At 37.6% G+C, this 25699-nt stretch overlaps 1 protein-coding gene across 7 annotated transcripts in view; it reads left to right on the top strand.

The window, feature by feature from the left end:
• NAV3 (neuron navigator 3) overlaps positions 15238-25699 on the top strand; it is a 265107-nt gene continuing 254645 nt past the window's right edge. For all 7 annotated transcript variants that reach the window (XM_021385228.1, XM_021385230.1, XM_021385232.1 and 4 more), the window contains exon 1: positions 15238-15934. In XM_021385228.1, coding sequence (XP_021240903.1) covers positions 15692-15934 — 243 coding nt within the window. In that variant the 5' untranslated portion in view covers positions 15238-15691. The remainder of the gene's footprint in view (positions 15935-25699) is intronic.

Consider the following 25699-nt stretch of genomic DNA (forward strand, 5'->3'; position numbering starts at 1 on the left):
ATTTAACCAACACCTCTCTCACAAATCCTTTCATGGAATGGAGAGAATCCAGCCTCCTTTGTTTTGAGAACACATGTTAGCTAAGATCATCTATGTCCTCTTATAACCAGCTTCTCTTCCCCAGACTTCTTCCATTTGAAAATATTTGGCCTATTTGACTTACATTTCAGAAGAGCTTGAAAATAATCAAAACCACAACAAAACTTCTTTCACTGAGAGGACAGTGTAGGTGACCCAGGTAGACTCAACAGCTTCACTCTGTGGAAGCCTTCAGATCTCAGCTTGAAAAAGCCATGTGGCAAGCTGAAGGCGGTCTCCAGGGGTGCCATTGAAACAACATTTTTGTGATTTCTGAATTCTTTTTTTCCCAGTGGCTTCCATCAGAGCTTCATTTCCATCAGAGATGGTCATGATCTTTTAATTCTTTCAAGGGATGGCATGACAAGAAAGCAAGGAACTTGGCTTCAGGGGAAATCATTAACCCTTTAAATAGCACTTTACAAGATTCATGCCAGTCAGGATAAGATTATACGTCTTTAACAGATGTCATGGTTTCACAGTACAAAATGTTCAGTGTCAGTAGTGCCTTGAGCTACTCATATATCCCAATTTTTCAAGTAAAGTATGGGCTGTGCTGGAATCAGGTTAAGTAATTTATTCTATCCTTAAAACAAAAATGAACGAACAAAAGTTTTTTGAATAATAAGCTTTATCTTGTTTAAAAATGATCAGTTCAATTCATAAACGTGACTGGCACTACCAAGGGGTAGAGGGCTATGAGATGGAGGTGGGAATGGTGTTGGGGGCACAAGGAAAAAGTTATGGACAGTTTAATTCAGTGTTTCAGCCACATGCTTTATAACTGGAAACTGTAATCCTGAGTGTCTGAAATCTGTTCCTATCTCGGGGAAAACCACAGTGTGGTGAATGGATCGAAAGAGACTTCTCAACAGTTTGATTAGTTTAATCCTCGAACCAGCCACTATTTTCCATCTGTTGAGTATATTTACAGCTGAGGCTGGTTTGTCTAAACTTAGATCTGTGAAGATGCATGGAGTGAATACCTGCTTGTGTGTATCCTAAGACAGGCAAAATCCCCCTGCCTGGTGAGATTCTTTTCTGTTGGCATGGATCAGGTCTTAGCAGAGACTTCTTTTGATCTTTTCAAATGCTCCTTTCAGTTGTCTTCCCATGTCCTACTGTTCACCTATGTAAAATCAAATACTTGTTCTGTGATCTAACGTTGGTGAAATATTCGAAGAGACAGGCTTCAAACCACATCTTCAATGGTTTTTCTATGTTATTCTTCCACCAAGATTTCAAGCATCTTTTGCAGGAAGAGCAGCTGTCTGGGAAGTAATTTGATAGGTTTGCTTTGGGCAAGTTTAGACATGTGTTTTTACATAATACAAAATGTAGTTCATAATTTGATAGAGACACGTTCCTCTCTGTAACGGATACAACAGACAGATGGGGGAGCACAAGTTTCAAGAGAGACAATTATGACCCGTTTGCGAAACATGCTTGTTGCACAACAGCTGCTTGCCAACATCAGCTACTCTTTATGTCCTACAGCTGTGCAAATCTATTTTAAATTTTTAAAATTTTTTTAGAGAGACAAAAATATATTGTTTGATTTAATCTGTGTTAAATGCTTTTTTTTTTACATTCTGAAGGAAAGCATCGGGAAAGTTTTGAAATGAAACACTTTCAAAATTAAGAATTAAAAACTTATTTTGAAGATGTGTAGCAAAGACAAGTTTTTAGTATATTTTTGGCTGAAATTAATCTCTGGTTGATTTGGAGACTTAATTTAAACAGGTCAATTTGAAAGAATTTTGAAAAAGAACTATGTAATTTAGAGAGATGATGAAGGAGTAAGAAGATCCCTTAAGAAGTAGGAATAATTTGTTCTTAATAGTTTTCAGGCTGAAATGTAGATTTTCTAGATATATTTTTTTCTAGTTTTTATTGAAACAATTCCTTTTTTCCCATCTTTCTACTCATATTTTTTACAAGTTCCACTTTCCAAGCTCCACTCCAAATTTTAAACTATGATGGCTGTGTGGCTTCAAAGTTTCAGAAATATTTAAATCAATTTCCTAGTGAAAATTTTCCCTGCCTGAAATATAGCAGCCCATGCTTATGTAGTTATTTTTTTGGTCCAAACATGCGCTCTGTTGTTAGAATTATAAGTGGAAAGTTTATTCCTTCTGTCACAATTTTCCAAGCTTTCTCGGAGAAGCAATTAATGTACATACATTTTAGTAGTAGCAGGTTTTAATTGTTTCAGAACCTTCCTGGCAATGTGGGATGATTTAATATTTCATGCGGTTTCCTTTTCTGCTTTTGTACTTCAAAGAGTGGTGAACAAATTAGCGAGAACTTCAGAGCCAGCTACTGTCCTGTAGCTGCACAACTCCCACCAGCTCCAGCCCTTCTTAATGGCTTGAAATGGATATGTCCTCATGGGCCCAAATCTGCATCTGATGACTGAACTCTTCTGATGGCAGCAAGAACTAAGCATGTGGTAAAGCTGCAGGATCAAGCCCTGAGGAAGTACATTACACTAGAGTATAGCTTAAGGCAGCTTGTCTGCCTTGGCTTCTTTAACTATAATTGAACTAATGTATTTTAATCTGTACCTCATCTATTTTGACTTAATGTGAGGAAGTAAATTAAAAATAGCTCATTAAGTACAGTAATTTATTCATACATCGAATAAGCTATATAGATACGCTAGCTATGTTTAAAAATAGCTTGCACTACAAGCAGAAAAATTTCTGGTGACTTTCAGCTGACTTCAAGACCTGTTTGTTAATAAAACTTTGTATTTAGTATGGAATCTTTAAAAGTAAAAATAAAAATAAAAATGATGTCAAGTATGGAATGTTTTAAAAGGGGGAAGAAGTATAAGTATTAATTTCAATCTGGGCACATAATAGCTATAGGGTGCATTTTCAAACCTATATAATTACGGGCTTTAGGAGGGTTAGAAGACAGCTTAAGTCATAGGATTTTTAACTGAGGTGCAGTCATGGGCTGTGCATAACAATCTGGATTTTTTCCTACATTGATCAGCTGAAGGACAGTAGAATGATGAAACTATTATAGAATCCAAGTCATGACTCATAAATGTCCCTTATTCTAAGCATAAGAATACAGTAGTACTCTTTGCTTTTTCAGTACATAACTATAGGAATAAAATGATCATGAAAATAATAACTACTAAGTAATCCTTTCCCTGAATATTTTAGACATTAGCCATGTTCTTGTAACGTTTTTGGCACAGATAGAAGAATGGATAGACAAATAATCTACCACCTTTATTTTCCTACTAGTAGATACTTTTTTTGAGGATCTACTCTGCTCCGTCTTCATTCTTATTGTGTCAAAATCTTCATAACTGTCATCCATTGTTTGAAAGTGCCTGATTTTGTTCTTTCAGCCTGTGGAGAGGTCATAATGTTTGACGGTCAATGTCTTCGCAACATCACTGTGGTGTCTTATTGATCTTCTGTTTTGTAGCTGAGATTTCTTCAAACAGACTGTCACAGTAGGTGATGGTAAGGAATCACCAACAAAATCCAGATGACCTCTCTCACTTTTCATTCCCAGGTGAGGTCAGAATACATTCTTTTTGCAGTACTCAGGATCTTGGTCTGTGGCTATGACTCTTACATACTGCAAAAACATAGGAAAAAGGAGTACCCTCGTTTGCTGCTGCTTTCCATTGCTATTATACCACAGTCTGAACTGTCTAAAATCAGCAGCTATTAGAAGGTTTCCACTAGACTTCACAAAGACTCTGGGACTCCTAGCTTTAAGGTGAAAACTCTGGGGCATGGGAGTTGTAAGCTAAAAGACTTTTGGCCATTTAAGTTTTGCTCATATTATGAGTGTGATGGCAAAAAATCAGTGACTGTTTTCTGTGAAATTCAGGAAAGGGGAAAGCCAACATGTTTATTTGAATTCAAAATGATTTTAAAAGTATCTGAGGCTTTCAGGTTCTAAATTCTTTCCTGATTCCTTAGACTAGCACCTTCAATATGACTTTCACAGTTTTAGTTTTGGGCAAGAAGTCTCAGCCTCTACATAACCCACTGCCCTTCAAATGATTTTATTCCATTCACAGATTAATTTTGACTTCATCTTGGCTGCCAGCAGAATAAGAGAATTTGAATAAATACATTTTTAAAACCAGCCTTGATAATTTTTTTAATCAGTTCATAAGAGCTTCTGCATAAGCCGGATTTGTTTCAAGTTCAGAGAAGTGAAGCCGAGTAGTTTGGCCTGCCAATTTAAGCAAATCTCATAATGGTCCTAAAGTTTCTACCATCCCCACTAATTTCTACATTTTCTTTGAACTGATTTAAATAAATGAATAATATAATCCCAGCCTCAGAATACTTGAGTGAGAACTATTGAGCACATGTGGCCATCGAAGTGTATGGAAATATTTCTGTCTGTGGAAAGATTTTTGTGGAAATTGGGCTTGGTTCTTGGGTTCTCTGCAATTAGGGATGGATTTTTTCCCCTCCCTTTCATTGAAATCAATGAGAATTAAGGTACTCAGAGACCTTTAAAATTCTGTCCTTTCAACAGTTTTTCTCAAAGCCTTTTTAAGGAATAGTTAAAGTCTGTAAGATTTTGCTTTCACTTGTACTGTGTAAATCCAAATACAATTAGTGCGAACTAAAGGTGGCCTAAGCTGAAGTCTGAAATGACTGGGGATATTCACAGCCAGCTCAGGGTAAGATCCAAAAGGTATGATGCTAAGGTCTGACTCACTTCAACTCTGTTTCCTGTTGGGTAAGTCTCCTGTTGAATGTTTTTATTTTTATTTAATTGAAACCAACTGTCTTTCATCAAAGGGGGGAAGTGTGGCATTCTTGAAATCCCAGATCAAAGAAAAGCAATACTCTAGTCCCAGTTGGACAATGTAGATCTTTCTGAGCTTCAGGTACTGTTTTGTTTTGTGGACAGACAGGGTGTGTTGAAGCCACTAGCATGCTCAGGAGTATCTCTGTGACCCTGCTAGCTTCTCTAGACAGCAAACAAAGGATGGCTTATTGGTATGTATCAGCAAAATTATTTCAAACAAAAGCCTGTTGGGTTAAATTTTTAAACAGGAGTTGTAAGAGGGATTTGTATTTTGTTAAATCAAACCATTTGTTGATATATAGTGTAAAAGAAATAATCCTTTCCTGCTAGAGGAAAATTCACTGGAATTAATTATACGTATACCAGGAATAAAATTTACTCAGAAAATAAAAATTACTTTTTATTGAAATGATTTTTATTTATAATGAGTTGGATGGTTACTAAGTAGTTGTGCAACATTTTAAAGATACATATTAGAGAACTTCTGAGCTGTCTGCTAATCAAACTTGCAGCAGTCTAAAAATAAATTGATAAGATGGTACTAATAAAATGTTCCTCAGTCTTGAAAAAGAGCTGGACAGTCATCCTTGCTGCACGTATCAGTGCTGAAAAGTTCTTCCGTGCTGTTCTTAAAGATTTGCAATGGAAAAAATAAAAAAAAGCATCTCTTGATATTTACATTCTCAGGAATTACATTGTCCGTTAACTTGGAAATAGAATATTTCCAAAGAAGTGTTGCATTGAAAATTCTAAATATTTATGATGTCAACATGTAGAATAGCCTGAAGGAAAAAAGAAGGTTGGGGCAAAGAACTGGAATGTTCACAAGTGTGTTGGAGGTTAGAAATCTTAAACAGTGTAATATTTATGAGCAACCAAGAGGCTACATTCTGCTCTCAATTACTCTGGCATAAATCTAGAATTACTCATTGGAAGTTCAAAGTTTTTGCTGCAGATTTACACTCATATAACAAGGAACAGAGTTCAACTCTGTAAGGGTGGGAAAATCAATTTGGCCAGAAGTTAACTTGCCTGGAACTCAAGTTCTAATCACAGAAAGAAACCTTTTTCAGGTCAAATACCAGACTGTGCATTGTGTATCTCTCTTTGTCTTTAGCTAAGACACTGAGGCAAGCATGCAGTCCTATTCAGTAACATCCCATGGCACTAGGTATTGGACTGATTCAGCTCTATTGTCTAAGGCAGGGGGAAGTGCTCATAGCAGAGTCATGAAGCTCCACAGAAGACCAAAAGGAAGCTGAGAAATAAAAGAAAGAGTTGCTGGCTTATAGCCTGAGAGAGTAAACAGAGACTTGCAAATGGTGAGTGATCAGGGAACTGCAGAAAAACAAGAGGAAAAGGACAATCAAAATCCCATATTATGATCCCATAATGATCTGGAAAGAGAGAGGTCTTTCCCAAATTAAAGCAGGTTTCAGAAAAAACCTGAATCTTTTGACAAGTTGTCAGATTCCACTTTTGAATACTCTACTAGTGACGGATCCCAGTAGTGCTCAGGTGGTTTGTGCTATGCTGTGCTATGATGGTTTCTGAAAAGAAAATAAATACTGCCTACACATCTTGTTCTTATTCTGAAGAAGATTCTCTCACTGGGTGCAGGGAAGGGAATGGAATGAAAAATAAGACTTTCAAAGTGAGTAAAAGAAAACAGTAAAGGAATAATGCATGGAATCTAGTTATACCTTTTCTAAATGTAGAGTGAGTCTCTACTGGTGTGGCTCATGCTTGTGTGAACAAAGTACCTGGAATTCATACCTGCTGAAAATCTTTCCATGCCCATCAACAAAGTTATTGTTGGCTGTGATGCTAAAAGAATTTGTAATGAAGACGTTTTCTGTAGATAATGGCCTCTGACTTTGTCACTATGGAAAGTATGTGTGGTACTGCTGACATATTCACTGAGGGCTGTTAAGTACTTAGCATGTGCTGCTTTTTAGCTAGTATCTATTAACTGACTGCTCCAGTTAAGTAACCAGTTTAGTCTTCCTTCTGGCTTTGATAAAACTCTGCTTTGTTCATAGCTCATCCTAGGCTTATTGTAGGTGGAATAAAATTATTTTGGCTTTCTATTTTATTTTTTTTAATTTGTGAATGCTGATGTTGCTTTTATGGCTGCCATATGCTTGTTACATATGTCAGTTCTAAAAGCTCTGCTGATGGATGAAAGCTGGGAGAGGAGTTTTATCATTTATCTCTCATCCAGTACTTTTCTTACTTACTTGAAGGTAAGTCCAATATAATAAATAATGATAGCCTCCTGTTTTTTACATGCCACATCTGTAAGGTAATATTTCTCCTCAGTATGCTGAGAAGCAGGAAGGAAGCATCTAACATCTGCAGGATTTGAAGTTATTTTTGACAGCTGTGTGCTATTGGGTATTTTTTTCTTTTTTGAAAGATAAAACAACCCAGGTGAATTGCTCAAAGGGCATTAATGACTGTCAGACATATTAAACATATGTTCTCATATGTACATAAAGATTGACACAGAAGATAAAACTATGTATCTATATACAGAGTAGAGTTGAGAAAATAGTTTGCTGATCTGAAAAGCTGCTATTGTAATGTACAGTCAGATTTCTCTTAAAATGGCACAAGGTATATGGTGTGGTATAGGTGGGAGGTTTTTAATAACAAGAAATAGCAGTTCATCTTTGACACCTATTGATCACAAAACTGGAAGGTTTGGTCTAGAGACATGAAGGATTCATTTCAGCATTTAGCCTGGAGCACGCTCTGTAAGCTTTCAAGGCTAAATGTAGGAAATGTTCACATATGGCCAACAGGAGATAAAAGCAGACAGTTGCAATTTTTAGTATGTGCATTGGACCTGTATTTATTTGAAAGTGAAGAGCACCCTCATATAGCCAAAGAGTATGTGGTCAAGGATTTTCTTTTATATTAATATAGTACAGATAGAGATGAGTGACCTCTCTGCAAGAGCTCCAGGCTAGCAAAGCACAAGCTAAGAGGTAGGAAGCAACAGTGAGTATGGTGATAAACCCTGGTGAAGAAGTGCTGCTAAAAACTGTGGACTCTGTGTAGCATTATCATAACCAGTTGATCAGAGTAGGCCTATATGTAATCCAAAGACAATAGCAGAGAAATCATGTCTGCTTACAAAAAAAAAAATTTCCTAGTGTGACTTCAAAATACTTTATGATATTTGGTCTTCACCTGAAAATGTGAGATCTAAAATGGTGGTACTGGTAATAGCAAAGGTCAATCACTCAGTATACTGCTTCTGACAATTTGCAGTAGAAGACATGCAAAGAAAGTGTGTGGAAACAGATGCATATGGGGAGTAATGATTTTCCTAGGATATTCATCTAGCATCAGAGTAAAGTAAATGCCAAATTTCAGTGGGAAGTGTGGCAGGGAAGGTGATGTTACAATGAACTTGTGGGTCTTCACTAAGAACTACAGTGTTCGTCCATACTAGCACTGTTGCCTGTAAAATGCCAGCCAGTATCTTCTGAATTACGGCAAATTATAAGAAATGCAGGTAAATATGAAGTATGTATATAGTTAAAGAAAATTAAAAAAATGTGGTAGTGTAAGAAGGCTTACTTGATAAAAAAATATTATGATTATCTGCAAAGAGAGCACAAAGTAGTAGCAGGAAATCAAAAATATGTCTTGGATCATTCACCCATGCTGATAAGCAGTGAGAACTAACAGACAGTATTATGCAATAGTTGCACCTTAGATCAAGATATGAGGAGGCAGATGAGGAGAGATGGTATAACTAGCACAGTAGATATAATAAATTGTGGGTGATACAAGCCAACATTAAATTACTTGTCTCAAAGCAAGAAGGAAGTTGACAGTAGATTGTGAGTCAGAAGTGTTTCTCCAGCTGCAGAGCAGCTCACACTTGTTTAAGGTCAAATATCAAAGCCAGTACCTGAAAATCTATCCATCTTTGTTTTCAAGAAATATTCTTTAAGTATTAACGTAGTTTTCTGTTTTTTGGAAACATGTATTCCTAACCTTTCACTCCCAACCATTTTCATGATTATTAAAAAAAAAAAAATCTTCTTTTTTTTCTCTGCTATCTGCATCCACTTCTAGCAAAGAAACTTCTCTTCATATCCCCAAACTCTCTCTGCAGTAATTTCCATTGACTGCAGGGGTATCTGCTGGTGATAGCGAAGCTGATTGACTTCAAAGCCAGTCACTGTTGTTGCCGCACTTGGCCAAGAATCTGCTCATGACTGTAGCAGATGTTTCTAAGGTTTTTTTCAGTTTTTTTTTTTTTTTTTTAATAGACCAATGAGAACCTTATGGAACAGTTTTTTACTTAAATCCTGGAGTGAATGCCAGCATAGCTACGTCTCATGATTTCAAAACCCTCTATCAGAACTGCTGTGTTTGTAAGAGACGAGTTTCCCTTTCCAACAGGTAAAAGTGTATTTTCACTCTTGCCAGCTCCCTGATGTTAGATAATCAGCAGATTCCTCTTTAGTCTTAATTGCTTTACCTTAACGAGGTGGGTTTTTTTTACAGTTTGTTAGAAAATTTCACAGTAAGCTTATTCTGTAAAGAAATCTTGAATGACAATTCTGAAGAGCTCGCATTTAGTACTGAATCAGAACAGCTTTGGTTAACCCACAAACATTGCCAACTTCCTTCTCATCGAATTAGAATTCATAAATATCTCTTTAGTGCCATAAAATCAGATTTTAGAGTATACGTGCATTGGAAGAATTTTGTTCTAAGGTTTCTGTGTTGAGAGCAGTAGTGACTGGAGAGAATTTATGAGGACCAGTTTTTTGGGGGAAAGGAAGATCACTTAGGAAAACCTAATACTTCAATTCTTACTATGAATGTGATCTGCTAGACTAGCTTCTGCAGGATGAAGTTACTGGAGGGTCACCTTATTAGCTATAGTTAACAGCAGTTTGGGGAGTATGTAGCTTTTGTTATTTGCTTCATTTACTTAGAAAGGAACAAATGAACAAATAGATTTCCTTTATTTTATTTTATTTTACTCTATCTTTATTTTATTTTATTGCATTTTATCTTACCCTCTTCCACATCCCAAAGAGGAAAGCTGATGTTTTCATTAAGCTTTACCAGGTGGCCATATGCTATAGTCAGTAGGTCAGTATGTAAATACTTACATAGTATATTAGTCCTTTCTTATTCTTACAACATTTTTGTTTACATTTCCCAATCCAATAGTATTTAAGCTTGATTCCTTTGAGCCAAACACTCCATGATTAAATACAGTGCGTAGCAACAGAGAAATAATTATCGTTTTTAACCCACATATATGTATAAGCCAAAAAATCTCTACTTGACAAAGAGGGTATTAACTTCCCATGTAGTCCTCTGAAGGTTATTTAACTTCATGCATCCACTTCACTAGATTTTAATGTACCTCACATGCTTTACAAGGAGATATAATATGTTTAAATGCCTGAAACCACCTGATGGAAGATGCTGCAAATGTAAAGCATAAAAGTCATTTAATTTCATGCATCCACTTCACTAGATTTTAATGTACCTTACATGCTTTACAAGGAGATATAACATGTTTAAATGTCTGAAACCACCTGATGGAAGATGCTGCAAATGTAAAGCATAAGAATTACAAAAGATCTGGTCACTTACATCAGATAATGCATTCAAAACCATTAACTCCTGGTTGATCTTTGAAGGGCCAAATTACTTAGAGGATAAATAGATATCCTTATTTAAAAGTTGTCCTCTTTGAAAAACTTCCCCAAACATTCAGCCAAAGCAGAAGGATTTCCTTTAGGAAGCCGGATGCACCTTTTTCAGCAACTGTAACTGGGCTTTGGATTATATATCTTTTGGAATTCCAAACTGTTAAGAAAAACAATAGCAGTTTATTCAGTAGCATTACACACTTGCAGATAGGATTAAATACTTGTTACATGTCTTACCTTGATACTAATAGAATTGCCTAACTTTTGTAAAAAGCACTGCAGTGTAGGTAGGATTATGCTCTGAACATGAGTAAGGGCTGGATAATTTGTCTCATCATTATCTAATAGATTGAAAATACCTTATTACACCAAATATGGCATGTTTCTTAGTTTAGATCAGCATTGTTATTAACATTTATATATTAACATTTTTAAACCTGACTTACCTCATTTATTAAATAAATCAAAATATTTTTATAAATATATATTTATATATAATATTTTAATATCATTGGTTTCTTTTTTTTCAAAGGTACTGTAATTGTTTCCAAGAGTTCCTGTTTCTAGAGCTGTTTCTAGCTGGGGAAAAGCTTTCTGCTCAACCTGAAATCAGTTCTCGCAAAATAGGGTGATTGTATCAGCACATTCAAACTCTTTCAGAGGTTAGCCTGGCTCATGGAAGCTATAGACACAGCTGTTAAACCAGTGGGATGAAGTAGGGAAACAGCTCAGAACAGACCTCAGCAGTCTCTGGACCCCTGACATTTCCTGTTTGACCCAGGACACATGCAACAGCTTCCTTGTTGAAGATCATAGACCAGAAGGAGCAAACAAATCTCTTGGCTCCACTTTTGAGGCAGGTGTCCCCTCTTTTGATATTTCCTGCGGTCTGGGAGACATTGCCAGCTGTCTGCTCAGTTCATGCAAGCAGTTTGTCTGAGGGCTGGGGTTAGAGAGGGGAGCAGCCTTCATGGGATTCTGGTATCAGATATGATGAGGGGAAGAAAATTTATGTTGAGGTGTTGTACTGTAAATAATTATTCGTATTAAGTCTTTAGAACAAAAATTCACCTTAATAGCACAACTAACAAATACCTTATTTTATGAGGTTACTTGGATTTCAGGTGTTGTATGAAATAAATACTATAGAATTTTTTGAGATGTAGGTATTATCCTTAATGCACACATACTGTATTTCTCCGAGGTACAGATCATTTATCTAACTCATGATTTCTGTTAAAACATTTGATTGCTTGATACTTCCAAAGTTGTACTTTATGGCCATACTGTCATCATTTTTGATCTTTATTAGAGAAAGAAGTAGTTCTGCCTTCAGTATCTCACTGGAACTGCCACTGCTGTTGACAAGATTTCAAAGGTTTGCATCATGACCTTTGTTCTGTTTTCTCATATTTAGGCCTCTCCTCATTTTTATCTTCTTGTTTAATATACCACTTGAAATCTTGCCCTCACTTTACTTCCAAAGCTCAGATGTCTTCTAGCTTCCTCATAACTTTCTAAACTTTCCTGCAAAACTTAATTTCACTTGTGATGGGGTTTCAGTCATAATCCACGCCTATCCTGCATCCTGAGGCTAGATAGAGCCCTCTACCTGCCTGGCATGGGGGTGTCTAAGCTGATAAATATCTAAGTGGGTAAATGAGAAACTTGCAAGTCCTCTGTGTGTCTAGCCTCACTTATTTATTTGTCAACCCTGTCTGGATATGTGTCTGCTTCATACAACCAAGATATTTGTCCCTTGTTTATATCTGCTATATCTTTCTACTCTTTACTTTCTTTATCCTGCCAACAATACTACTGTCCTTCATGCCAGTCAGTCCAGTAATTTGCTGCTGCTTTTGATTTCACACAGTCCCAGCTCATAGCCATTTCTAGCAACAATTCTACCCCTTGTTTCTTGTAGGTAGGCCTTCTTTCCCTTCAGGCACCAACCACAGGTAGCTAAATCATCCTCATCCTTTTTTTGGATTCTCCATGGCAGCACAATCCCACCAAATTCACATTGCCATCATAATTCGTAATGGTGGTCTTTGCAGCTCCTGTGTCCTCGCTTTTCTGAGAGTCAGACGTTGTTCCTCCCTTTACAGTACCTCAAGGGCATTTCCCAGAGCAGTGCAGACATCTTCTACCTGAGATGCTGTCCCCTGTCTGTCCAGCTCCATTGACATTACCTGCACCTGGTGCCACCTGGGGCACTTTGTCCACAGATGCTTTATGCTTTGCTTTATGGTTCACATGGAAAACACAGCTGAAACTTAGCTGTTAAATATCCTTTTCCCCTGATATTCTTCATAAAATCCACAGTAATCATGAGGTATGCAAATCCTTTCTAGTGAAAAACGTGGGTAAGTGATCTCTAAGGACAACAGATGTTTGTTTCTTATCTTTTGCTGAGAATTAAAATGAGAGAGAACAAAAAAAAGGAAGACCAAACTTGCAACCAGGCCTGCAACCACATTCTTACCTATGGAGTATTATTATTGTTTTCCTCCATTACCTTGCAGAAATCAGGAATGATTCCTGCAAATAATCTTGTAGATTGTTCTTTATATCTTTGCAGATAGAAGCAATTCAGGTTTATATTGTTGCTAAAGATCTAGAAAAATGTGATTCTGAAGCTGATGGCAGTGACCTGGTAGTCATACTATAATTAATGATTATTTTGAAAGAGTAATAATTTTCTGGAAAGAGTAACACCAGCTTCACATCATTGTTTCCAAACCCTTTTGGTTATGCATTGCAGATGACTCCCTCCTGGTAAGCTAGCTTGCTTATTACTTCTAGGGTTTCTGTGCTGGGAAAATGGGTTGCAAAAGAGACTGTGGGTATCGTGACCTCATCATTCATATTCAAAAGAAGAGCAGCAAGATTGCCATAATATATTACTTCGTAAAATTATAACCCTGAGAAGTAATAAGATTCAATTACTTTCTTAAATAGAACTTTGCCAAAAAAATGTATCTGTCTCATGACTCTAGTTTATTCTTTGTCTTGATCATTGGTCAGCAGTCCTCATGAGGATTTTTCCTCTCCTCAAACTTTTCAAGAGATAAATCCCTCTTTTCCTGTGGCTCACTTCAGCCTTTGCATATGTGCCCTTTCTAAAGTGTTAACAGTTGTGTCTAAGAAACTTAAAAAAGCTACAGTGCTTTATGGTGCTGGAGAACAAATGCGGGCTGCACAAGGAGCTTTTTTCCCTTTTGCTCTGCTCAAGACCTGAAACACTACTTGGAACGAGAATATTCTACCCATTGAGAAGAGTGTTGGATCCAGTGCGCTGAACTTGTCCAAAATGGAGAGAAGGTACTTCTGCACAGTCTTGTGTAAAGCCCATTGCTAAGCAGAGGATGCTGAAGTAGGTTTTGCTGATTCTCTGTATACACACTGCAAAACTCGGGAGATTATTAAACAAGGTCAGATTCACTCCTTTGAACTACAAACATGAATGGATAGTCAATATAGAAAGCTGAATTCTTGTCTTAATATATCATCATGATCTTTTAAATGAAATATAGAGGAAAATACTGTGTGAGGAAAATGTAGTTTTATTATGCAAAATAATCTCAAAAGGTGGCCTAGGAGTTTCCTTCTAGACTGCTTCTTATTCACACTGTTTTCTTTTAAACACTATTTGTAACTCTTGCCATCCCCAACTTGGATCCTCAAGACTCTTATTTTTCCCTGAGATTACATCTTAGTATGAACAGTGCCTGCTATTCAGGTAGAGCAGGTTAACACCATGTAGAGTATTAGTGGCAGAATAGCATTCAGGTCTCTGTGTTTTATTTTGGAACAGATAATAATAAAAGCATGGAATATTTTTGCCCATAATATAGGTGATAAAATCCCATGGGAGTTTAATGGTGTGTCATTTTCATACAGTTTTTTCCCTTGCATCACAGTTTAAAATGTGTTCCCCTGCTGTAGGTACTCGGGAACTTACAGTTGTCCTTTTAAGTAAGCATTTGTGCTGCTCAGCAATTTGTACCGTCCGTTGTGATTCATTTTATAGCTCTCTCTGTCTACTTATCTGCCTTGTATTTTCCTGTAGAAGGATTTGAGGTTGCCAGAAAGAATATGTCTATGAACAACAAGCAGAAATGATGCATTGGACGTGCACTTCATGGAGCTTTAAATGTTTTTAGAAAGGGAAGTGTTAAAAGTGAATAGATGACGTTAGTACCACCACCAAGAAAGAAAGAAAAAAAGTGCCCTGAAAAGCTGTATTGACTAAATCTCCTAACAATGCTCGTGATTTTCCTATATCCTGCTCTGTGTTTTTGTATGGATTTTTCATAACACAGGCAGACGTTACCCACGCTGTGATTCAGCGTCTGTTCCTAGCCACGCTCTTGCACGATTTTAACCTGATTTCACGGGAGGAACAGGGAATGAAACACTCTAGCTCATGGTTGTCAGCAGTGAAAAATAGCCAGGAATCAGACAAACAGCTTCATTGCTGAGATTATTTCCGGGATAAAAACTCTTCCAACAGCTGTTTGCTTTGGCCACCGCTCAGGTCTTTTTTTTTTTTTTTTTTTTTTTTTTTCTCATCAGAAAAAAAAAGAGGCTTGCTTTTTTTTTAAGCTGTGGGCTGGTTATTTATGTAGTCAGGAAGAGGTCTCTGCTTCCAGTGTTGTGGTCTCGGAGCTGTTTTGACAGTTGGAGTACAGGGAGATTTCATCTCCTCTCTGCCTCCTTCTCTCCCGTCCTTCATTCACTTAACACGCAGATCTGGAATGCTGTAGGAAGAAGAGAAAGCAAATTTACGAGTTCTTTAATCCCAGACAGGCAGCTCTGTGGCAGTTACCTTCAAGAAAAGTTCACGCCCCAAAGGAGTGTTTAGTCTTACAGAGCCACTGACTCACTGAGCAGCGCATGTGAGTGTCTGTGAGGGAGAAGGCAGAGATGAAGGAAAAGTCTTGCTTCCTTGTGAAACTCGTAATATTATTGTTTTAAGGACTTTTTGAAAGGATGACTGCTACTTTTGTTTAAAGTATTTGTTCTGGAATTGCTGAATCTGGAGTCTACTAGACTGAGGTCAGGAGCATTTTCTTTGGCAGAAAGAAGATACTTTTAGAGAAGCCATGCCTGTGCTTGGGGTTGCCTCCAAGCTAAGACAGCCAGCCGTAGGGTCAAAGCCTGTTCATACTGCCCTCCCGATACCAAACCTTGGCCCCACCGGCTCGCAGCACTACTCACCAAAGTCCTTGGAGCTTACCGGGGAAGAGAGCTCGATGCTGTCTTGTCAGCTTACGTTAAAGTCAACCTGTGATTTTGGAGAGAGGAGAGCGCTTCAAGGGAAAACCCAGGAGCTGGAAGATAGCAAGGTTAGTTGGAAACTTTACCTGCACACCTGAATTCTCAGAAAATGTTAATTTGCTTGGACAAAATCTGATAGGAACTTGCTGCATGCACAGCTTGGGTGTGATTGGGTAAAAGATAGACTTTTGCTGTCAGCAGTGAACTTATATAGCAGCCTTGTAAATTTTGTTTGCTCAATGTTGTCATTGGAATAAATATTCTGTTTTTGAAATATTAATGTTAAGCTAATGATGGAATAAATTTCACAGAACAATCTGATAAGGATCCGTAGAATCAGAGGTAGAAAAAAAAATCATCCCAGCACCCCATAAACAAAGCAATGACATGACTGCACTTAAAAAAAAATCAAAAATCTTGGCTGCTTCACATTATATTATGAAGTTTAAAAAGAGATCTCACGCCCACACTTATTCCCACAGGGAGGTTCCTTTAAAACAACTAATTGATTTTCTTTTCACTTTTCAAATGATCTGGCTGTCCTTGCTGCAGAACCTGAAAAGCAGCATCCCAGTGAAAAGTACCTATGTTTTTTTTCTTCTGCAAGGAACTTCTTCCTAGCTTTCATCTAGCTCTGATTCATTATGATTAAATTTTTAAAAAAAGTTTTTCTTAATTAAGATTCCATAGCATTTTTAGACTGCTTGTAGAGTTTTTTTCTTTTGTAAAGGAGTACTTTTTCATTCTTACTTGACAATTTAAAAAACCTCTCTTGCTTTCCTAGTACTTTTGGTTTGTGGAACTGATTACCAAACTGTGATTAAACATATATTTGTAGTTGCTTCATATTTGATTTAAGGACACTTGAGTGTAATCAGAGCTGTTACAGTAGCAAGATAGTCATAATATATGTACTTGGTTTCCCTTTGTTTTTAGTTACTGAATTAATTCATTATTAGTGAAGAAAGTTGGTTTTGTGGTAAAGCATAGGGTTGGGATTCTGAACATTTGGTTTCCTTTTTAATCCCTGCCACATATTTCCCACGGGATTTTGGTCATGTCACTTAATTTTTCTCTTGGAGTTCTCTTTGTCACCTTTCTCTGCCTTTCAAATGATGTTTTGGTGATCTCAAAGATGTCCAATAGAAATATAGACAATGACCAGACTGTTCATTTATTGATTTCCAGAAATGATGAACAACCCTTTTCTATGACATGAGTGCAACATGAAGATAAGAATAAAACTTTTCAGCACAATTTAATTCCTGCTTCCTCATTTATCTGTAATAGAAAAGATTCCTTATGTTTATTCTTTGATGCTGTTCTTTAGTGGATATTGCATGAAAAGTATTTTAGATTTGCAATTACTATATTCAGGGAAAAAAAGAATACAGATTGCACTGCCTGCTGAGAAATATATTTCCTGATTCTTTGAAAAAAATTGCAGAGAAAAATAGAACATCTTGCTTTAGTATTTAAGCAGCCTAGGATCTATTAGTGATTAACATGAGACTTAATGGGAGTCAGTTCCTCCAGTTCCTGCATTTCCTTCCAAGGCATCTGGTCCTGAGAACTACTGAGGTACTAGTGGGTAAAGTAGCAGACTACGTGGACCCAAATGGTTCTCAAATCTGAGTTTGAGAATTTCAAGTTTCTTTGGTTTGACTATGCTTTTACACTTAGAGGCTGTTTTTTGAAAAAAGTCCTGCTAGCTGTTAGATCCATCTCTCTTTTCTCAATAGAGGCAGCTGAGCACTTCTAGAACATGATCCTTAAGGCTGGTTTATGCACATGCCCGTCTGAAAACCTCCCCTGGCCACCTAGATTTATTGATGGGTTGACCGTTCCAGAACTTACTAACTTCTGCAGCTTTTCTGTATTCCCTTTTATAAAGTCTTGACATTTCCAGCAAAGCTTGGTGGATGCCCTTGTTCAATTTTTTTCCAAGTACACATTTTGATGAATGCTCTTTTATTCACATATCAAGCACATTTCATAAAGCATTTTGGCAACACAATTTTCATAATAAAGTGAGCAATTATGATGAAGAAGTCGATTTTAGGCTTTTGTCACTAACAAACTTCAAAATATCAGCCTAAATTACTGAATTATATTTTCATTCATCAGTGCCAAGGATTCATGCCTCCATGTTTCCCATTGCCTGATCTCCTCTTAGGAGTATGTCTAGAATGTCTAAGTAGTTCAAGCACAAATTTGAATGTGTTGTTAGGATGGAGGTCCCTTCAGGTTTGCTGTCTGGATGCAAATTCCATATATCACTGTGTGCTAAAACTTGACCATTTGTAAGAGCCTGCAGAACTTTGGCTGATTTTTTGATTGGCAAGGACATTCCTGCATGGTTCTGTAGTATACAATGTTGTACATTAGGAATGTTTCCATTATAACAGTGATCACATAAAAGGTATTTAAGTCAAAATGTCATAAATACCTAGTCAGAGTTTCCACATGAGAGTAAAATTTTCTTCTATTGTATACTGCTTGTATGCTTATGTTATATTGCTGGGTATAAAACAGCACTGTTTTTTGAGGGTAAGATGATGAATATCTATCTGCAAAAGATAGTGGAACATATGAATTAATCATCTGGTTAACATTTGCCCTTGCCTGCTGGATTACAGGCTTTAGCTTTGCTTTCTTCTGTATTTTACACATTCTGCTCTGTGGAACGCTAGCTTTGTGTCTGGAAGGCAGTTACATTGACACATGTAGGCTCTCTGACACATCTTCTTGCTATCTCTAAGTACTAAGGATCCCAAGACAAATTTGAGTTATATATGTCAATACAGTATGTCATTGCCACCCAGCTGTTTCCTCTATGGCCTTTAGTCTCACCGCACCTGATTGTTGGAGACCTTTGACACTTGTGTTGGCTTTCTCACACAACTGCATTGCCAGGGCTGGCTAGGAATACAGCTGCAAACATCAGATCTCTTTTCCCTAAGCATTTTTCCTTTCTCACATGATTTTGTTGCTTTTGCATATGTAGGCTTGCGGGACTTTTGTGGACATGATGCAGTTTGAAGTTTAGTAAAAGTAACATTATTTTAATAAGAACTCTGTAGTAGAAAAAAAATGGAGTGATTATATTCAATGGTCTTTCTTTATTGGCAAATAAGTTGCTCATAATTAAATTATTTTGTGTGCAATTTATTCAAATACACTTTTGTTCAGAATTCTCTCAATTTGTGCTTTGGTATGTAAGTCACATATTAGTCCATCTGCTTTCTTGCATAGCCCGCTAATGTTTAAGCTGACTGCATGAGCACTTACGATGTGAATAGTCATGCAAAGTATTTGAACGCAAGCATTCAGAGCACATTCTTCTTCCCTGAGTATCATATAGACAAAAGTTTATTCCTATATATGTACACAGGAAAAGAATCCAGCTGCTGAATTCATGAGGTGAAATGCTGGCTTTCCTTGAAGCAGATGGAGTTTTGCTGTTCAGTTGGACCATACTTTGTTTTTATGCAAACCCACATCTGAAAATACCAATATCTTCTGTAATATTTTTCTAACAGAATATAGAGCATTATTTTATATTTCTGTGTCTATACTTTCATAATGCTTGCTAAAATAATGAGACCAAAATTATCAGATCACATTAGGCTGCCTCGTGGTACTCTTCTTGTTGTAGAGTATCCAGATAAAAAGTTCTAAAATGAAAAAAAAAATACAATTGATATTTTGGAAAGGGCTAAAACAAAGGAACTTAGAGAGAGTTTCTTTGTAAAAACAATTAATTTTGGTCACTACATGATAACTTTGTACTATACTGACCTGTAGAATAATGTCAATGCCAATAACATTTCACTCAAGGTGAATATCATTTCTTTCAGCAGCCCTCACACATTTGATGCTGTGACCACAAGGACACTATCACAAATCCTCACTGGCAAAAATCTGAGCAGGTGCTGGGAGCTGGCACCCATGCTGAGCATGTCAGTGTTTTGACCTGGCTGCCCAGAGCTACTCCTTGTAGTGCTGTGCCATAAGTTCCCCATGGTTTCCTCCCATCATCAAACTTTCTTATTTCAAGAGAAATAAATCATTTAAGCACTGTCATTTAAGCTTGCCAACTTAATTTTCTATGGGCTGAATCTGATATATTAATTGTAGTGTTTTGGTTATATGACTTCAAAGACAAGACTTTATCCTTCTTTCCCAAGCTAATTCATACCTGTACTGTCATATTATCTTATATACATTTTTTTTTTTCTTGTATTCACTTTCTCTTTCTCTATGCTATCTTGTTGTAGTAGGCAGGTGGTCTTCACTACACTATCTGTCTGTTGCTGTCTGCTCTATCACCTTCTTCTTTCCTACTGGCAGAAATCTTTACAGGCTTCTATAGAGACTCATTTTTCTCTGTATCTACAAATCAAGTCGTATGTCATGACCGCAACATTTTTTATACCTTATTGGAAAGTGTTAGGTTCTACAACTGATCCAGTACATATAGATAAACTTAAAACGTTTACAGATACATCATTTTTTAGGGTTTATGTTAAGATTATTGTAACATGGAGATCATAGAATCATAGAATCACCAAGGTTGGAAAAGACCTCCAAAATCATCTAGTCCAACTGTCCACCTCCAGGGACAGTGACTCATCCACCTCCCTGGGCAGCCCATTCCAGTGCCTTACCACTTTTTTGGTGAAGAAATGTTTCCTAATATACAACCTGAACCTCCCCTGGTGCATCTTGAGGTCATTTCCTTTAGTCCTGTTGCTGGTTACATGGAAGAGGAGGCCAACCTCCACCTCGCCACAACCTCCTTTCAAGTATTTGTAGAGAGCTGTAGAGATACTGGCATCCAGAGGATGTATGGACAGTAATTTGTGATCTCAAAGTGGTCCAGCTGCACCAAGCTCATCACTAAGTAGTCTAATTTTGAGACAGGAAGATCTCAGGGTAGCTCAGAAAATGGATCTACTGCAAAGTCTTCTGGATGTAATGCCTAAGAATATGATGTGTCCACCTGATGAAAGACATGCAAGTGATTTCTTCTCTAGAGCATGGAAATCTGAGCAGCTGGGTTAGGAAAGTGGTCTGTAAAGCAGCAGAACAGGGATGAATAGATGTGCTTTACATGGGGAATATGGCCCTGAAAGACTAGGCTCTGTAGTACTTAGTTGTACCAAGAAAACATCATTAAAATGATCTAAAATAAAATGTCAGTGCCACAAAACAATTCTAAATGCTTTGATGTGATTAGGCAAAAAACATGTACTGCTGCTATTAAAAGGGCTCTTGAAGTTCATTTCATTTTGTATCATACTTTTACATCTCAGTATTGATCTGAGGGCTTCCAGTGTCGGTGTCATTCAGCCAGCGCTGTTGCAGCAGGACACTGGAATGAGCATGGAAACCCGTCATTTCTGCCTCATCAACTGTCAGCAGCTTGTCAGTAGTGTGGTAATTCCTGCCTATTGCCAGACACCAGACTTGGAGAATGGCTAGGATTCTCTATCCAGATAGATCTTAAGACAAATTTTTTTGCTTTCTGTGCATGGGTGGAGCTCCCTGATCATGCCTGTGGGAGTACTGTGCACACTGGAAAACCAGATATGTGTCATGAATGACTTCCATATCTCTGTCTTTATTCAACTAACCCTTCCACACCGTAGGTTTTGTGTATCCCTTTCCCACCATTCTCTAGCTGTCTCCAGTGCGGCATCTGTTGCAATCCCACATCTATTTGACCTTTCAGATTCTTGGATACCTTTTTGTCTGGTCTCACAGGGCCAAACTTTACAAAGTTTCTTGACATACTGAGTCTAGGGAACATAAATAAATGAGTTTATTTCCCCACTTTGTCATACCCTTCCTTTTCCCAGTGCTAGTACATTGGAGATGTCTGCCTTGTGGGTTGGCAGGAAAGGAGGCTGCTCATTGTGCCGAGTGTTTCATTTACAGTGCTATGGCCAAGGCAACAAAAAGGACAGCAGAAGCAGCCAGAGGCCGCCCATCTTCTCCCCATAGTGACCGCTAGTGCTGGGAAGCTAGCACTGTTTCAAAAGCACTGAACTAGCTGCCAGAAATTTCAGTCGGCACTGCTGACACCTGGGACTGCGTGTGTTTAAACTTCACACTGGCCCAGTGAAGCCAGGACAGCTGGCAGGAGTTCAGATTGTCAGCATTTTCAGCTTCTTGCCTTGTGGTCTGAATTATTTCTTTATCAAACAGATAACAGCATCTTTAATGTGCTTTGTGTGTTCAGCACCATCTGTCTATGCTATATAATAACTGATTTAAGAGTCTCGTGCTGCAGAAGCTTGGAAGCAACTTTACTGTTACATGTTTATTTTCTAATCATCTGTAGCAAACACATTTTCACATAGTTAAGATAAATGAACAGTAAGACAAGTACATACCTCTAAAAGCTTTTGTATTTATGAGCAAATTGTATTGAGTGTGGTTTGAAATATGCTTTCTGTTTGTAATTTTTAATTGGGATTATGAGTAGGAGGGTATAAGTAACTCAAGTTTAAGACCTCTGCATACCTTTAGACTTCTTTTTCTATATTTCTCTAATAACAGAACTTAAAACTCAGCATATTTCATATTAGATGGGTACTGAGAACTGATACAAGGCACTGATAGAAAACAATTGCTTTTACTCTTCTGTATTGCATCTGTGCCGAGGGAAGCTGGCTGGGGATTTCCTGAACAAACAAGTTTAGAAAATTCCTCTTTCCTTGAAAATGGAAGTGTTTCTGAGTGTATATACACAGATCCCAGAATGTGTGAAAGCAGCAGAGCTCTGGATCCTGAAGCAACCCAGTAACATTTGCTTGGTGCAACACCAGAGCTAATAAATGCAGCCTCTCAGGGTAATCTGTTCTCCATGACCATAAATGGAGATAAGTGGTCTCCATCTCTACATGAAAATAATGGGCTTATACTATACCCCAGGAGGTTTTTGTTAGGCCTCAGTAAAACTTTCCAGCAGTTAATAGTAGTTTAACAGAGGAACGCGTCGCATTCAGAAGGTGTACCATCTCTGTCACTGGAGAATTTTTAAAAAAACAAGCAGATGTACACCTGCTGTTCATAGCCTGGTTACGCTGACCCTTCCTTGTACAAAGGACTAGATGACTCTCCTGAAGGTCTCTTTCTCTTTTCTCATTCACTGATTCAGCTGAATGTGGGTGTGTGGGGGTGAAACTGCTACTCCGGGAGCCTGAGCTGGAGACATCTTTGCTACAAACTGTGGCAGTGCACAGTATGGGTGTTCCCAGAGGTATTTCTCTGAAAAACTACAGTTTCTGTTAAGTTTCCTGAAAGCAGGGACAGGTATCATTGGAAACCAGCAAGCTAGTTTCTTGCTCAGAAACATTCCTTACCCTGGCATATGGGATGTTAGCATTGGAGTGCCCTCAAGCCTCAAGATCCTGTGAGGTCTGACAATAGGACTCACAGAAACCCAGTTCTGTGCAAGGGACCTAAAAACTCTGTGAATACAATTCAGTTTAGAGTGCTGAGATCCTTCAAAATCCCTTCAGGAACACTGCAGTAAGTTTTTCAGCCTGTCACGTTTCATGCAGCTGTTTAGACTGCTCCCTGGAATATGGGAGTTTCCCAAAGCACCCAGCAGAATGAGGGGTACCACTCAGATTGTGAAATTCAGTTCAGCTGAAACATGTTATTTTCCTTAAGTAAAAATTCATTCCCATGTCCTCTCTGTGATTTTTTTTCAGTTTCAGCCAGACCTTGAACCTAGAAACTTTTACTAGATTGAGGCCTTATTGCAACAGGTAGTGTGCATGCACACAGTGGAAGTTACTCACAGCTCTATAGCATCTATGGCTGTATTAGAGTGTGGGAGAAAGGGAAAAATATTATCTCCACAGTACAGAGGGAGAGAGTAGATTTAAGGGAAGTGGATTATTTTCCCACACTTGGGCTAGGTCTTTGTGACAGGACTTTGAATCTCAAGTCATACATATCATGAGTTCCAGCCTTGTATCCTAACCACAAGCCCAGTCTTTGTCTTTTCTAAGAAATCAGTTAAGAAAGAAACATTCAGATAATTATTTATTTATCCTGTTTACTTCACAAGGAGAGTTTTGTTTCTTTCTTCCTCCTAATGTCAGCAGCCAGCATCAGCCTGGGCCCAGCTCTGAGGTGGAGTTGGAATTTCACTCCAGGAGCCTCATTCTGGAGTTTGATTTATCTGATCAACCCAGATTTTGACAGAATTTATTAGAGATGCACAAAAATATTGTGCCCTTTGTAGAGTGGTATAACACTCATGAGAAGTCTTGTGTGTAATGCTGCTCATAGGCTTTTCAGTTATTAAACATGATGTAGAAAGTATAAATATTTACGAAATAAAATCAGGCCTTTTTTAAAGAGAGATGACATATTTTTGGTACTTATGTCTGCTTTTGTATACACTGATGAGCTTCCTTGTAGCAGAAATTCTTGTATTTACAAAGTAATGAAGGCATTAGTTGCAAAGAAGTGCTAGTTGTTTTAACTCTGCGTTCATTCCAGTCCAGACCCACTGACTTCTTTTCTCTAGTAAACTAATATTTTTGAGTTGTGTAGCTTTTCTTACACTTGAATGCAGAGCAAGCAAAGAGTAGTTCATTTAAAGCAGCTCTGTGTTTCACTTTGACCTGATTCACAGGATGTGGTCTTGGAGGAAGCCCATGCTTTAACAATAGCCTTTTGACAGCTAAAGTGGTTGGGGACTAAGCTGGGAGAGAAGGGAGCATCTATCTATTCTCAAACCTCCTAGCGGAATATTTTGTGTGAATCTTCACTTGCCTGTGATGTTTTTAAGGTCAAAAACCTTGCTTTTTTGTTTTTACTGGCAGCAGAACTTTGGCTGAAAGATAGCATAACTTACTTAAAATTCAGAAAAGGAATGTGGAGTGTTTTGTCTGGTAAATGCAAAGGAATAATTCCCTTGTGTAAGATGTGTAAGATTTCCGATGGCTCCTTTGTATGTTCAGTGTAAACCAAGTTGGAAAACAAGCAAATCAAAGGGAAGTATAATTTTAAGGCGATTAGGGCAGGATCACAGTAATTTTGCGTGTACAAACTGAGAAGGTGCCAGCCACTGTACTAACTCTGCATAAAACATAAGAAAAGTTAAGCAAGTGCAATATTAATATTGTCCTAACCTACTTTCAGCCTGATATTTTGTCTGATTTACCTTTTCAGTTATGTTTATTCTCCCATAGCCTCCTTTACTGCCCTGCCCTTCCGATCCTAACCCAGTGGAAATAATTTCATCATTCTGTATGTCTCTCATCACGAGTTTAAAATATTTTGCTCGGGTGAAACTCACCAATTAGTGAGTGAATTGCAGCAAATTAGTAAAGGTAGAACAAAAATAGATGTTGACCCCTCTCTTGTGTTTTCCATTTCAAAATATCTGCCTTTGAGAATTTAGCACCTGGCTTTGTATCATGTTGATACTGTGTTAAACTCCAAAAGATTTGGCAGTAAAGGCTTCCTGTTGTGCATCAGGAGTTGATTTACAGGGCATGTGTAAAACCATCATGACTTAGTAATCGGAGTGGTCATGCACAGAGAGACAACTTCCTAAGATGTGTTGTAAAACATTTGACCACTTTCATTAATCACAAAAAGCTGCATGGTTCATACATGATTTAGGGTGAGTAAGACATAAGTCAGGGTGCAGGACTTTTACTCACCACTACAACAATGGGATTTCCTGGCAGCACATCTATGCAGTAAACAGGCTGTTTTCCTTCTTGTTTTAATTTTTTTTTTTTTTCTGTAAGCTGTTTCTGTAGTGGAAATAAATAGGCATTAAATAAGAATGTAAA

Source organism: Numida meleagris, chromosome 1 (genome assembly GCF_002078875.1).
Source record: "Numida meleagris isolate 19003 breed g44 Domestic line chromosome 1, NumMel1.0, whole genome shotgun sequence".
Taxonomy (NCBI): domain Eukaryota; kingdom Metazoa; phylum Chordata; class Aves; order Galliformes; family Numididae; genus Numida; species Numida meleagris.